The following is a 17,031-nucleotide window of genomic DNA, read 5'->3' on the forward strand; positions in this document are numbered from 1 at the left end:
TAAAGTTCAAGTTGGACAGACACACGACACGGACACCGAGTCAAGTAAATCAGCTACAGAAGCGCTAGCCAAAGCCTTCAAGTTCACAAATTAACACATGAGAGTCTATCATAAATAATAATACAAGTACAGCAGACGTCAAGTTCACAAATTAACACATGAGAGTCTATCATAAATAATAATACAAGTAGAGTAGACGTTCCTACAACATAAGTAATTCATTGAGAGAATTGTATGTTATATAAACAGTAAAGTACATGTAAATTGCCTAATCTGTTCTAAGATCTTCCTAAACCCACTCCTTTGGCCTTTCCAAAAGGAAAAAACTAGACTTAGCTTTTTAATTTAATGGCTGTACAGTAACTGTGGTATATTTGCTTTGCGTCAACTTTTCTCTTTTTATCACATTCACTTGGTTTATGGTTAATAATTACGGTAATTTTACATTAAATTAACGCCTTGAATGTCAATTTAAATTCTTTTTTATATATTAAGATCCAGGCTGCAAAGGAAACAAATTATTATTTAACACAAAGCAAAAAAATCTTTGCTATCATAAGAGTCTGTCTGTCTGTCCAAAGCTAGAGGTTAGGATGAAACATTGCTTTTAATGACATTCCAACTCGTGACATTCAAATTGGCAGACCGACACCTTATTATCTGCGCTTTATCCGAACACCTGATGATCTCTGACGGCGAGCTACATGGCCAGGTTACTAGTACATGTATATTTAATAGCGATGCCCGTATATGTCTCTTTCTCCCCGAACTGTGGCAAGAGAGAAAACGATATTTTTATGCCTAACTAGGAGATTCATTTAGTTCGATTCGTTTTCGTTTTTTAAATCAAATTGGAGCCCTTGCACCGGCTTGACGCTTAACATTATATGGAATTTCTTACGCAATAAAGTTTTTTATTTAAGTAAACTTACATAATAGGAAGTTTAAAGTATAGAAGTGTCTACTGTAGTGTTCATTTAACGCTAAATTCATTTAATGTCAACTCGTGGCAACAGCGGACATCAGAACTGCTGCAATATTCGTTAAACGCAAATCCATTGTAATTGCGACGGTGCAATGGCTTTAAATTTAATGAATTTCATAGGTTAATAAAACAATGAAGGAAGTTTCAGTACGTACAACATACAGGAACATATGTACAGTACTATGTCAGAGAGAAAAAAACTAAATGATAAACACTATTGTATCGGTGGGCTATTGAGTCCTGAAAATCTAACACAGCCTACCGTAGGTCCACAAACCCTTAAATTATTCGCAAAAATAATCCATAAATACTACTAAATACAGATGTTATGATATATAATACATGTACATATAATCTATAAATACCACTAAATACAGATGTTATGATATATAATATATATAATCCATAAATACCACTAAATACAGATGTTATGATATATAATATATATAATCCATAAATACCACTAAATACAGGTGTTATGATATATAATATATATAATCCATAAATACCACTAAATACAGGTGTTATGATATATAATATATATAATCCATAAATACCACTAAATACAGGTGTTATGATATATAATATATATAATCCATAAATACCACTAAATACAGGTGTTATGATATATAATCCATAAATACCACTAAATAAAGATGTTATGATATATAATATATATAATCCATAAATACCACTAAATACAGGTGTTATGATATATAATATATATAATCCATAAATACCACTAAATACAGATGTTATGATATATAATATATATAATCCATAAATACCACTAAATACAGATGTTATGATATATAATATATATAATCCATAAATACCACTAAATACAGATGTTATGATATATAATATATATAATCCATAAATACCACTAAATACAGATGTTATGATATATAATATATATAATCCATAAATACCACTAAATACAGATGTTATGATATATAATATATATAATCCATAAATACCACTAAATACAGGTGTTATGATATATAATATATATAATCCATAAATACCACTAAATACAGATGTTATGATATATAATATATATAATCCATAAATACCACTAAATACAGATGTTATGATATATAATATATATAATCCATAAATACCACTAAATACAAGTGTTATGATATATAATATATATAATCCATAAATACCACTAAATACAAGTGTTATGATATATAATATATATAATCCATAAATACCACTAAATACAAGTGTTATGATATATAATATATATAATCCATAAATACCACTAAATACAAGTGTTATGATATATAATATATATAATCCATAAATACCACTAAATACAAGTGTTCTGCTGTACTATAAATAAAAGAATAATAGAAAGTAAAAAATACCGTATGCACAGTTGTACTCGACCATATTTATTGTCAAATAATGACCAAAACGCTAGGTCTGTTCACTTCCAATATTCTAGTCTACCCTCGGTTTCTAAAACCTTAAAATTTATCCCAAAAATATTAAACACGACTTTAATATACTATCAAAGAGTAAATAAGGCTTTAATATATGAAAGAGGAAAAAAGTAAAAGATACCATATTGCCGAATGATGATGAAATAATCTGACCTAGTTTTTACCATCTTGAGATTTATTTAATAACGAATTCGTTTATTCACATAGTTTCTAGAACGAATTTATGTCACTAAATGTGGACTACCTGTACCATGACAATCTCTCATCTGTTTATTAACAACAATGACTGCAACTGATAACATTCGAAAGTATCAGAACAGGATATAGCGGTTTTAAAGCAACAATACAACTCATTGCTACCAGCCACTTAATGAAAATATACGTACTGTTTCAACAGTATCATGCCATTTACTCACTTCTTTACTTATTTTAAATATCAGTTTAAAAGTAGATAGTTTTTCACATTATTGTTTAAAAACAATTTTATAGACTCAGTGCTAGGCGTCAATAAAAATAGACAGGCGGTAGACTGATAAGGATTGATAAGGACTCATCAGCTAAATAAGAGGAGTCGGGATGGTGAGATACAAGACTAATAGATGGAAGCAGAATAGAAGTGAAGAGGTCATATGACATATACTACAACTTGCGCATAAGTTGACTTTTGAGAAATGGCCTGGAAATGAAGTGTTTTGTAAAACCCTATATGATAACCAAAAAGTTTAAAATTCTTAATTTTGTGCTTTGTAACGAATTCTGAAATTTTTTCCTCAAACGACCACATAACTAACTTCAGTGTGTTCAGTAATGAGGGTGCTAAGTCACAGTGCATGTGCATATCCACGGCGCACTGCTAGGGCTAATCGCAACAGATTATTGATAATTTACTTCTACTAACCCAAATAAGCTGATCGGGTGATTGAAAGAGCAGATTGACTTTTCCAGGGTGAACATGATATAATTGCAAGAGTATAACAGGAGTATATTGCATTTCATTAAATATAAAATTAATATTAAAATTGATTTGAGTTTTGTCAGAATTACATGTAACTTTCATTTCAAGTCTCACAATTTTTACAACTGCAACTATTAGTGATTTTTATAATTTTTATTTGATCATAGTTTAGCGGTGCGACACAACTTCATCTGAGAAGTCTTGTCTTGTCAGTTTGTTTTATGTGAGAGCCGCATGCCCGGCGTTGCACGGGTATTAAAAACAGCTTATAAATAGTGGCAGATATTGTAGTTGCCATTGGCTGATTTGAGTAAGCTAGTATCTGTATTGCTAAACTTAGTAATAAGAACCGTGAGAGCAAGCTTTAGGGACGTTGTGCATAATGCAGAGCCGCTATGCGTATTTTAACCCACATAATGACTCATATCGCCCAATGAATCCATTGCATCCCATGTAGCTGAATGGGTTAGTTTGTCACCTTGTGAATGAGAGGTTCCAGGATCAAAGCTTCTGAGATACGGATTTTCATTGCTAGATTTCAATATCTATAGCTAGACAGACTATAGCTATAGCTAGACAGACTATAGCTATAGCTAGACAGACTATAGCTATAGCTAGACAGACTATAGCTATAGCTAGACAGACTATAGCTATAGCTAGACAGACTAGAGGTGGAACGAGACGTCTCGAGTATCGACCTGTCTCGTCTCGTATCGGTCTCGTCTCGACTTAACTATTGCCAAACTTGAGACAGGAAATAGAACTAAAGCGCCTGCGCACAGTTGTTAAAACATGGCTTCTTGCGGTAGCAACAACTCCATATATTGTAATGGATTGCGGGCAACTGCCTTTAAAGTTATACCTGGTCCGTTACTACCTGTTGCTATTGATTATGTTGGCCACTGAGTCTAATCATGTAGTCCGAACAACGGCCCTGTTATATTTTAGTTCGGTTCTGTGTCCTTAAAACAGATACCGGGTCGTATCTAATTACTCTTCGGATAATCCAATTTAATAAATAAGACTTGCGGGTAAAATGTCTGTATTTTATCGTTTCGTGTCTAAACACCAACTGTCCTTCATAAAATTCGGGCCTCTTTTACGTATATACTACCAATCGCGGGTAAAACTTGCCCGGACACGGAGAAACGAACGAAAGGCCGTGTCGACCATAGTCCGTGTTCGGTTAACAATGACGTTTTGTTAGCTCAATATAAGAATATACATGTGCATGTATACAGTAATTAATATATATTCATGAGTACAATTTAAATATAATTCACATACTACAGTTAATACACAAACAACGAATACGAATACATGAAACGATAAGAATGAAAGTGTTATCGTGTGTTCTTTTAGTTGCGGTATTTCTTTGTAGAGCGATGGCTATCGGTTTCATTACATCAAAAAGTAAGAACTATTCAATAGATGGTAAAAATATACATGTACAAAGCAATATGTTTATAATAATTATGATCAATCAAGCTCAAAATTCTTAGAATATATAACTTTGGTATTTTAGAGCTGTTTGTGTCACTTTTGTTTACAAAAACTACATGCATATCACTATTAAAATGTTGTATTTAAATCGTTTACACCAGGTGAAAATTCAATTTAAAAATAGTTTTTTTAATTTTATATATACCAAGTAGCTAGTACTTGTGTAGTGAAATCATCACCAAATGCTCATTATTTTACTGTCTCGTGTCTCGAATTTTTACAAGACAGTGTCTCGAGTCTCGTCTCGAACTTAAAAAACCTGTCTCGTTCCACCTCTAAGACAGACTCTGAACAATCACTGATAGATGAAAAATCTGAGATTTATATATATATAGATTCAAGTATTGCGTGTTTGCTCGAACGTATAAGAAGTTGCTTTAGTTTTGAAGTGGGCTAACATACGAGTATGTACGATAGGTCAAGAGATTTTGTACTTGGCTAGTATGTAAGTATATGTCTAAGTCAAGGAAAATGGTAAAACAGAGACTGAAGAGACCAACTGACCAGCATATCATAAGCGATAATTGAATCCTCGTATATTGAATACAATGTAAACCTGCCAATCAGCACTATGTCTATCTTTGCACAGACACAAGGTCCATGGATGACTCACCAGACTGTGGGTAGGCACTGGGTTGAGGAGGGTAACTACCCACACCTGAATCAAAACCAACACCACCGGTCATGGAAGCGCCAGGCACAGCTCCGTAGCCCGTTTGAGGTGGGACAGAAAAACCACCAGGCTGGGGGGCTGCAGCTGGAGGGCCACCGAAGCCCAAGTCACCAGCAGCATCTAGAAACACGTGATCGTAATAAGAGAAAAGCTAAGTTGATTCTCCTTTAGTTTATTCACAAAGGCAGAAGTTCCGATATAACCTTTATATTTGTAATTGTTATTTTATTGCAATGAAATCAGGAAAAAAAAACATTATAAAAGACAGATTATAAGCAAAAGGGAAGGAAGTCAGTCTATCTTGGGCTACAATCTTGGGCTGCATAAACTCACCCTTTTATGTCAACTATTATATAAAAATAAAATAACAAAGATGAGAAGACTATTGCGAAGCGAAGCGATGCTCTGCCATCCTACAAGTGAGTGTTCAGTAGATGGTTAATATAAATAGCCCTAAAACTAATGACTAGAGTTAGTATCGTGGGGGCTGTTGGGGATAACCGCCAGGGGCAGGGTAGCTCCCAGCCGGGGCACCGGGCATCCCTGGAGCAACAGTTCTTGGGGCCGCTCCAGCGGGTGCAGGATATGTAACAGGAGGTGGAGGAGCGTATTGTGAACTACCTACAAATCAAACCACTCAGGCAATGGCTTAGAGCAAGAAACCAGCCTCCATGTGTTTTAAAAGACCAGATGGAATGAAACAGGCCTAGATCTAATTCCTATACCGTAAATAAATGGTTTTGTAAATAACAATGGTAACACGACTCACCAGGTGTTGGGAAACCTTGGCCTCCAGGAGGGTACTGGCCAGGCGCTGAGAATGGTGGAGCACCACCTGTAACCAATAGGATAAGGAGAAATTCTAAGCTATGTTATAACCCTCTAGACATTTGAGCTACTCCAAGGTTTCACTAGAACAATATTAAGTCACCTAGACTACTCCGTATACTCAGCAACCATCAACTAATAGAGTGTGAAACTATCTAATTTACATGTGAACTAGGTACCACTCAACTCTTTACAAATGAAAAGACAACTCCATAAAAGAAAGTTTGTGCTATTCAATTTTGTTACAGTGCAAATCCTATTAGTAAAAATCATTAAATTATATTAATGCGTTAAAAATTAAGCTATTGAGAAATATTGGGAGTAGCAAATGACCACAAAGATTATTAATGGCGTAGTAAGATACATGCTCCACATCTGCAATTGTTCATAACACTGATAAAGCGAGTCTAGACAGGAAAATCAATTTATTGTGAAGAAAACCCTAGATGACAATAGCAAATGACTTTTCCAAGATTCCACCATGATTTAATTGATACTTAAAAATAATATGTGCACAATGCTGTCAAAAATGGAAGTCTTTCTTCCAGAATCAACAAAATTTAATGCACAGCGTATACAAGCTACCTTTGAGTGCGAATGATGAATCGCTATTTGTCAATTGTGATAAATTTATTCTTTCCATAACAAACTATCAAGTTGAAAAATGAAAAAAATCTCAAAAACCCGCTCAATTTATTATTTGCAACTGTCACTTTTGGATTAGTTTCTACCTACTTGTAGAAGTCGATTTATTAAACCGCTCAAGTTCAAAGCCTTTTCAGCAGCATTCATACATAGCAATATTGCACTAAAATGCATTAATATATAGCAATATTGCACTAAAATGCATTCATATAGAGCAATATTGCACTAAAATACATTCATATAGAGCAATATTGCACTAAAATGCATCTATATAGCGCAATATTGCACTAAAATGCATTCATATAGAGCAATATTGCACTAAAATGCATTCATATAGAGCAATATTGCACTAAAATGCATGCAGCGCAGATCTGTTCTTTTAATGGAGTGCACTGACCACTAGCAAAGCAGGCCATCATCTTTACCCCCTGATTATTCGTTTGGCATTTGATAAGAGAGCAGACCAAAGTAAGGGGTTAACAGCCAAGACAATCACTAGTGTTACATGCTACAAATTTTTGAGCTTCGAAGTTGTGGTTTTGATCGTAGGAATGAGGACATATTTACATGATACATAGCTGATGAGTTTACATGCTACGAAAAAATTATCATTTTCTATAGCCTGTTGCACTTTTAGCTACAGCGGGGCGCATATTTTATATCGCGGCTGACACTATTAAAATGCGTCTAGGATCAAATGTCAATCGGCTCCTTTCAATTTACAATAACTATTTACGGCATCTGCCAGTTGGTTGTACACAGCCGTACTCTTTTCTCTTCAACCATCAATCTTTAACAAAATGTTTAATGCAACCGCTAGGTAGACTATTGTGATAACTCAACCGAGAACAGAGCATTCGTCATTCTAGAAAAAAACTCCGAATTTGAAAAAAAATTTCCTACACATTTTGACATTTAAAATATTGTATTTTAAAAGTTACAATTTATGTGTTTTGACATCCTAAAATAAATGTGTTTTAAAATATTTTTACAACACATGCGTTGAAAACAGAGCTGCGTAGGGATGCTATAAGGACGTCACCAATAAATACAACGAAAATCTAACCTCTGTTCGCAAAGATTTGTGCAACAATTTAATACATATAATATATATTATATATATATTATACATATATTACATGATTATATTATATATAATATATATTATATATAATATAATAATGTAATATATGTATAATATAATATATATAATATATATATTATATATATAATACATATTATATATATATTATACATATATTACATTATTATATTATATATAATACATATTATATATAATAATGTTTATATCATGCACACTACTTCGTCGTTGATGGGATGTTTTCAAAAGTACCCCCCTTGAGTCAGATTCGAATTGCTTCGAATATGCGACGTTTGAAACCATTTACATGCTACAAAGATGAAAAATACAACAAAAATTCGTAGCGTGTAACACTAGTGAATGTTAGAATTAAGTAAAGTAAAAGGTCTCACTGAATGTCCTTGCACGAAGGTAAAAAGATGGGAAAACCTCAAAAGCCTATAATCTCTGGCAGCAGCGGCAGAGAACTGCTGGTATGACAACGGTAGACAGAGGATACTAGTGAATGTGCATTGCATGCAAATAAATCTCTGCTTTGATATCACAACAAACATGGCTGATGTCTATGATTCTCACCAGTTGGAGGATATCCTGGTTGAGAGCCAGGATATCCTCCAGTAGGAGGATAGCCCATTCCACCTGTCGGAGGATAGCCACTCTGAGGATAGCTTCCTGGCTGCTGGCCAGGATAGGCACCTGGAGCAGGTGGGTAGGCACCATATGGAGCAGGTCCCGTCCCTACTGCAAACTGGCCGGGCTACAAGAGATGAAGGGCTAAAAATGTATAAAAACTAGTCGAGAGAGAGGTGTCGAGAGAGCAGACGGCCGACCGTGTTGTTTGTTGATGGGAAGCAACAAACAGAAAGAATACCAAATTATTTAGATGTTTGAATTTCAACTAATACATGTGAATCCAAGGGCAACACTTCTTAACTTTAATACAAGTTGGCAAATGAAACACTTGCTAACACTTGCTAACTGTAAAATATTTAATGTCTGTGAAAGCCCTCAAAATAGTTGAAATGCCTAGCTAGACTGATGTCTAGCTAAGTGTCCAGTTAGAGTAATACAACCCTATGATCAATACAGATGTCTAGTTGGAGTGATACAGATGTCTTGGAGTGATACAGATGTCTAGTTGGAGTGATATAGATGTCTAGTTGTACTGATACAGATGTCTAGTTGGACTGATACAGATGTCTAGTTGTACTGATATAGATGTCTAGTTGAACTGATATAGATGTTTAGTTGGTCTGGTACAGATGTGTAGCTTGAGTGATTAGGGAATAATGTTTATATGTGCAACTCCAACAGATGCAGCGCTTTGAAAACAGCACTGGTAAGGAGCTTTTGGATGTCCCACCTCGACCTGCCTTCTGGGGGTCAAAGGACAAATGAAAAGATAAGCAATTGTTCAGGCCTGCGAGTATCACTATACTCAGAGTTTTCTATCACAGTAATTATTCTTAATCAATTACTGAATCAATTACTGAATCAATGACTAGCAGACGAATCCAATAAAAATATTTTAGCATTAGTTGAACATCTGTTATACAGCAAGCAGTCAGTCGGTTATTATAACCAACAAACATGAACTATTTACAAAGATCTTGGGCCACAGTTTTTAATGACACATTAAAAGGGTTAAACTTACCTACAGCAAACTAGACTTACTCGACTCAGTTCTTACATACTATCATGTACCCCAATACAGCATATTCCCTATAATCTTATGCAATTATGACAAGAACACAAATAAAATCTGGATACCCTATGTATACCCCCTATGCATATGTTTAACCCTGTGCGTACAAAGGGGAAAGCTCTTCAATAACTTTACACCAACAACGATAACTTCAATAACTTTATTTCTTAACAAAGAGGCTTTTGATAGTTTAACTTTATCCCCTTTGGGTATATCTGCTTGGTGATATCTATAAAAGAAACGGTAGTAGCCATGGTCTGAACTTGTCTGAATGTGTTAGAAAACTATACTTACAACACCATGGCCACCGTGCTTGTGCTTTTTCCCGTGTTTCTTTGGTTTGTTGTCATAGTAGCCAGGTCCATACTTGGCCTAAAAACAACAAGCCAACTATTGAAAAGAATGTACCCAGACATATATGTATAAAAAAGATGGACGTGTATTTATACATATACTAGATGAACGCTCTTCGTCGCCCAAGTAATAAAAAGTATTTGCGCATATAACTTATTTTTATTTAACACATACAAAATTTACCGTTCTAAATTTTAAAGGTTGACATGCAACAAGATTTACATTACAGTTATTTGGTATCATAAGGTTCACCATGTCTTAATCTGCTGTGTTGTAGGTGCAAAATATGCGAAATGTGATGACAAGCTCTTAAAAGCTCAAAAATGAACAGTTAATCGCAGCCAACACGAAAATGGCCGTTCTATTCAATGTAGAACTAAATGAAAAAGTAGGCAGCCATTGAATAAGATATTGCTGTACACTTGGCTCTCCACCACAGAACCACTTACCAACTTCTTTTGTCTCTTCTGCTGCTTCTTCCACCTTTTCCTTTCATCATCAGACGAGTCTGAGGAGCTACTGCTGCTACTACTGCTTCTTCCCATATCTGTCATTGAAGATGTGAATCATAAAAAGGAGTATTTCGCCACAGATATGTATGCATATACAAAAATAACGTAAAATCTCTATTTGAACACCATGGCACTCTATTTTTCAATCCTTCTCCTATAGTGGCGCTGTATTAGAAGTGAGGTTCAAATAAAGGGTAGCATGGCATTTTTTAAAGAGCTCATCAGAATTTTTGGAAAATCAATTTAACCCTTTCATGGGCGAAGCGAATGTCGCAAATATTTTGCACTCTCATTCGGGCGGAGCGACCTTAACCCTTTTGTATGTAAGAAAAATGGCTGTAATTTACCTCCTACTTGTTGTAGATGTTTATTGCTTGTAATTATCTGACAATGATCTTATAGAATGCATTGCAATTTGTTAGGGTTTTCAATTTTTTACTTCATTCTAAATTTGAAAGCATATTTTATAACTGTGTTTAACAATGTTGCATAAAAACTCATTGCACCCATTGATATGTTTGCTACAGTTTGTGCAATAGAAGAGCAGTTATGAGTGTAGATCCATTGTAAGTCGAGTTTAGATAACCACAGTGATGCTAATCACTGTGCATATCAAATAATATGCTATAAATCTGCCAATAGCTATACAATAATTAAAATCTATCAAATATCACAAACATATGTTTAAAAACAAGTGACAAACCATATTTATAAAACATGCAGAAACAAAAATCAACATTTTTAAAACAAAAATATTTGCATCGTTTGCTCGGCCAGTTGCGTTCTGACTGTTGCTTGCGTTTGAAACTATTTAAACTTCTGGCTGTTCCATACCTTCCAGTGTCTGCTGACCTCAACTCTTCTGCACGGCTGAACTAATCGATAATCGATAGGGTCCAAACTATTTTTTTAGCAGCACAAAACTTTTACGCATTGCGACTTATAATGCTATTCTTTGCTCAAATAAAGAGAAACCACAAGTAATCTTGCACATACATGCTTAGCAGAGGTTTTAGCCTCAAAATAGTCATACAGATTCTGTTGTAATCGCTAAACCGACTTTCACATATGTGAAAGTATCAAGACTGCATTAAACTAGGAACTAGTATTAACCTCATGCAGTTATTAATTATTTCTATGGATTTGCTTTCAAACAAAAATGTTATGGTTTCACAAATTCTCTGAAAGTTATATAAATGGACAGATTTAGTTGTTAATAGAATTATTCACATGGGTATCAGATGAACTGTTTTAAACCACGCAAAATTTTGGGCTGCAAAAAGTGAAAAAACCGTATTTGTCTGAATATGTGGCACATAGGTGTTTTGCTTTTGATGAGTGCAGTGTGGCTTTTCTTGATCATATTCCAAAGAAAGTTCAATGCCTTCACATATGCATTTAAAAAATAGTTTGAACCTGCCTACTCATCGTGTCTTTTTAATGATAAAATATCAGTATCTTTTCTTAGTAAAAATAATGATTCTTTTGATCTTGAGAATGAATCGAAGGGCCGTGTTCTGCACCATTTCAACTTTTTAAATTGATTTTGTTGGTAAAGATCGTACACCTGAGAAGCATATGCTAAGGCAGGTCTCATTATAGAATAATATACAATTTTACGTGTTGGTAGATCCAGATACTTGCAAAACCTGGAAAGTAAGAATAGTAATTGATTTGAATGAGATACTTTTTGTCAATGTGCCTATTGCATTTTAGGTAGATTGTAATTAACTCCCAAGGAAGGATGCAAAGTAACTTTAGAATGGAGTTTACTACAAAATGTGTATACAGGGTGATCTTGTATCTGTTTACCTACTTGAAGAAAAGCACATTTAGCAACTTTAAATTTCGTTTGCCACTTATTTGACCAATTTGCTAAACATGTTATATTGTTATTTATCAAGTTACTATTGTGAGTTGTGTTGTATATATTGTATCATCAGCAAATAAATGACAATGCGATTTATCGAATTTGACAAATTTATTTATACATAACAAAACAGTAGTGGTCTCAAAACTGACCGCTGTGGAACACCTGATGCCACTAACTTAGTGCCAGACCATGTCTTTTATCTCAACAAACTAATACCTATCTTTGAAAAAATTTTCAATCCAAGATATAATTGATGCATTCAAGCCAATGGTTTTTAGTTTTTGAATAAGTTTGCAGTGGTTTACAGCATCAAAAGCTTAAGAAAAGCCAAAGATAATTATACCTATTGTATGTCCTTGGTCAAAAAAGTAAAAAATGTAATCTATAGTGTGAACAAGCTTAGTCTCACACGATCTATGTCGACAAAGGCCGTCTTGACACTCTTCACAAAAGTTGCACTGTTTAAAAATGTTATATAAATATGAAGCAATGATGTGTTTCATTTGTTTGCAAATTAAAATTGTTAAAGAAATTGGTATACATAAAATCTACTAATTGCTTTCTTGCTTTCTTATGAATAAGCAAAATTTTACCTAGCTTCCAAACTAAAGAAAGTGTACCAGTAGACAATAAATAAGCAAATATATCCGTCAAGTACTTTGATATGGAAAAAAATTGGAATTTAATGGGAGGAAAGGTTTTTAGCATGCTGATAGTAATGTTATTGGGTGCGCATGTTTTCTTAGTACCAAGGTCATCGAGTAAGTGTTGAACCCCTATATTATCAAAAACAAGATCATTAACACAAATACCAGTTCTTGTTTGATTTCTGCATCAGTGGACTCTAATTCCATCATCAGCAACAATAGTTGACTCAAAGAAGATATTGAAGCATTTGGCTTTAACTTCAGGTGTTTTTAAGACAACCTTTTTCTCTCAAATTTGAAATTATATTAGAGCCATTACTTTGACAAAACTGATGGTGTTTGAAGAAAAGCTTTGAATTGCCGTTTGAAAGTGGCTTGTACAACTTTTTATGCAAATAGCTTTTCTTAGCATATCTAACTTTTAACTTATTTATTTTTAAAGTCAACTCCTACCTATTCATGTTATGCTTCCATGTAGATGGTAATTTTATAATGGTGTTGTACAACTGTCATTGTTTAGCAAGCTTCTCCTGAGCTCTTTGATCATTCAAAATGGCTCTTTACATTGCTTACTCAAAGTTACCTTAGGTACACAACTGTCTATAGGTTCAATATTGCATGGACAAAAAGATTGTAAACTTCATCAATAAGCTTTGAACTTTCAATAGCAGATTTTAGAGCTCTTTTCATTTTGAATGTGATACAGATACAAATCACAATACAGGTAAGGAGCTTTTGGATGCCTCTACCTACTCTCTGAGGTAGCATAAAAAGATATTGATTGTTGAATGAGTGTACATAATAAGCAATTGTTTAGGCCTGTGAGTATCACAATGCTTGGAGTTTTTTACCACAGTAATTATTCTATCAGCTACTGAATGCTCGGCAGACGAATCCAATAAAAACATTTTTAGCATTAGTTAAACATCTCTGTTATACAGCAAGCAGTCAGTCGGTTATCATAACCTATAAACATAAACTATTTACAAAGATCTTGGGCCAGTTTTTAATGATGCATCAAGAAAGTTAAACTTACCTACAGCCAACTAGACTTACTCTACTTAATTATCACATACTATCATGTACCCCAATACTGCATATTCACCATAATTTCATGCAATTATGACAAGTACACAATTTAAATCTAAATACCCGGTGTATATCCCCTATGCATATGTGTAACCCTGTGCGTACAAAGAGGAAAGCTCTTTAAGAACTTTACACCAGCAAGAATAACATCAATAACTTTTTTTTTAAAACAAGCTTTTGATAGTTTATCCCCTTTACTTTATTCCCTTTGGGCATATCTGTTTGGTGATATCTGTTAGAAAAACGGTAGTAGCCATGGTCTGAACTTGAGTAGTCAATTTCAAGGACACTGTTATGAGAGCAAGATTGTTGAATAGAAAGGGTGAAATAATAATATATTTTATTATTATGTTTAAACTAAAAATAAGGTCCAGTATGCTGTCACGAATATGAGTAGGCTGGAATACATGCAGACTCAAGCCTGAATCAAAAATAAAAAGCCTAAAACTGGAAAGGTTCAGAACAAGATCCGGTGTAGTGTCTATGAATAATCTGTGCCAACCAAAGATGCAACCTTTATATTTATCATTGCCTATATAATGTGCATTTTAAATAACAATTATAGCAAAATATGCAACTCCGTGAAGCGACATTTCACACCTTTGCATTGACCATTCATCTATTTTATTAATTATATTATTGTCCAAACCTTTACCTGCTAACTTAGGCATATTGCACCTATGTTAGCTAGTTTTTGACATGAACTCGCACATAACGACTTAGGTAGTAAAATAAAAGATTATATTCTTAAGTTACGGCATAAGGCTTTGTCATGGTTTTATAATTAATACAGATGCATTATAAGGTTATATTTGTGTTTTATTTTCTCAAAATATTTTAAAGCATTGAACAACAGTATTTTAAGTAAAGCACGTATGCAGTCATCATATAACCAATACAATTAACTTTACAAAAACATTAAATAATATAATCATAGGCTGACTGCCCTTGACCCAAACATTCTACTTCCGCAGCGGATTCTACAGCGGAAAGCTGCGACAACCTAGCTTTTTTTCTTGCAGTTGATGTCTTTTTCGGTAAAATCAAACTCCTTTGCGAACCATGTAGTAAAACCCATCAACAATTTTAAGGTTTTTCTTTTGGCAACTTTTACAATGAATCTATTAACAATCCAAATTAAACAAATTTGAGGAAAACAGATTTCATGTCTGAATCTCCCAATCTAAAAAAAGAGATTACGTGTTAGCAATGATATACAGCCCCCACTGTATATCATTGGCGTTAGACAGTGTGATATAAACACGGAGAAGACAACTCCGAATTTCATGTTTTGACACACTACTACAAATTTGATGATGTCATGATTCAAGAAGGCAAAGACATTAATCCATAAAAAAACTGAAAAAAAGCTAACAAGACAATTCCTACAATAGAACTGTAGCATTCCAATCAAAGCATCACAAAGAGCACAAACATTCTTCATTTCGTTGGCCAGGTAACTAGTTAGCAAGCAATATTGTCTGAGTGTGAGTGGGTAGCTCTTCAACTAAGAATAATGAGAGGTGTTCGGGAGTTTAGTTGTAAACCTAATATATGCAAAAGGAAGTTACTACCATACAATCAGTTTAACAGTGTGGGAACTTTGATTCCCAGTTTTTGTTGTTTTTATACTTTGTTAAAGTCAGAAGCCCAAAACAAGACGTCATAGGTTTCATTTGGCTGAGAACAAAGCAATTAAAAATATTAAACACTTTCAAGTCTCATTAGAAGTTTTAGACTCAGAATAGTCGTATAAATTCTTTTGTAGTTGCCAAATTGTTTTTCACATACATGTACATCAAAGTATCAAGACTGCATTAAACAAGTAACTACTATTAGCCTGATAGTTATTAGTTATTTCTAGCTTTACACGATTAACTTTTACATGATTAATTTGTATATACAAGTGTACATGTATATATACAAGTGTACATGTATATATACAAGTGTACATGTATATATACAAGTGTACATGTATATATACAAGTGTACATGTATATATACAAGTATGTATACAAATGTGCATGAATATGTGCAAGTATGTATACAAATGTGCATGAATATGTGCAAGTGTACATGTATATATACAAGTGTACATGTATATGTAAGTTAATCATATCAGAAACCATATCAGAAGCTCTGTTCAATAACTTTTCTTGATTTTAAGAGAGAGAAAGCTCCAGAGATGGCCATAGTAAACAAAGTGGAGCACATCGGTGTACCTCCCCAGCTACGTAGCACCTTAATAGGCTTGAACAGCGTCTTGACAGACTTGGGCTTTCCTAGGTGGATATTGGTCAAATGGCAGGTGCCTCCTCTGCTGACATTTTGGCTGCTGCTTACTCTATTGCTTTCTGGCCTCCGATGGTTCGCCCTTTCACAAATAGCATTTACCCTTTACAAGCTATATGAAGAGTATGGGGAGCCTGTCTCTGATTGGGTGAATGGAGCTAATGGTGAGTATGGCTTGTGGTAATTGAAGGAAAAAGTTCGATGTCTATATTTTACTATTTCTTACTCTCCAGACAGTCTTAACAGATGTTAATGGTCAATTGTTGCACAGGTTATAGAATCCAGAGGCATCGATCTGCTTCACAGAACGGCTCTACGAGGAGCAGCTCAAAGCAGAGAACCGAGTCTACTCCTAAGACAACATCTCCGACATACGAAGACGAGGAGGGTGAATACTCAAGCTGAACAACATAA

At 34.2% G+C, this 17,031-nt stretch overlaps 2 protein-coding genes across 2 annotated transcripts in view; one reads left to right on the forward strand and one right to left on the reverse strand.

Moving 5' to 3' along the window:
• Positions 1–10,770, reverse strand: part of LOC137395160 (annexin A7-like) — a 72,232-nt gene extending 61,462 nt beyond the window's left edge. Inside the window, exons 1-5 of the mRNA XM_068081985.1 lie at positions 10,654–10,770; positions 10,145–10,222; positions 8,722–8,902; positions 6,340–6,405; positions 5,511–5,690 (exon numbers count right to left, since the gene is read on the reverse strand). Of these exons, the coding sequence (XP_067938086.1) occupies positions 5,511–5,690; positions 6,340–6,405; positions 8,722–8,902; positions 10,145–10,222; positions 10,654–10,758 (610 nt within the window). The 5' untranslated portion in view covers positions 10,759–10,770. The remainder of the gene's footprint in view (positions 1–5,510; positions 5,691–6,339; positions 6,406–8,721; positions 8,903–10,144; positions 10,223–10,653) is intronic.
• Positions 10,771–10,778: 8 nt separating this feature from the next.
• On the forward strand, positions 10,779–17,022 carry LOC137393148 (uncharacterized). The gene is made up of 3 exons (XM_068079574.1): positions 10,779–10,800; positions 16,493–16,781; positions 16,889–17,022. The coding sequence occupies exons 2-3, from the start codon at positions 16,511–16,513 to the stop codon at positions 17,020–17,022; spliced, it is 405 nt and encodes a 134-aa protein (XP_067935675.1). The 5' UTR covers positions 10,779–10,800; positions 16,493–16,510.
• The last annotated feature ends 9 nt before the right edge of the window (positions 17,023–17,031 follow it).

Source organism: Watersipora subatra, chromosome 4 (assembly GCF_963576615.1).
Source record: "Watersipora subatra chromosome 4, tzWatSuba1.1, whole genome shotgun sequence".
NCBI classification, from domain to species: Eukaryota; Metazoa; Bryozoa; class Gymnolaemata; order Cheilostomatida; family Watersiporidae; genus Watersipora; species Watersipora subatra.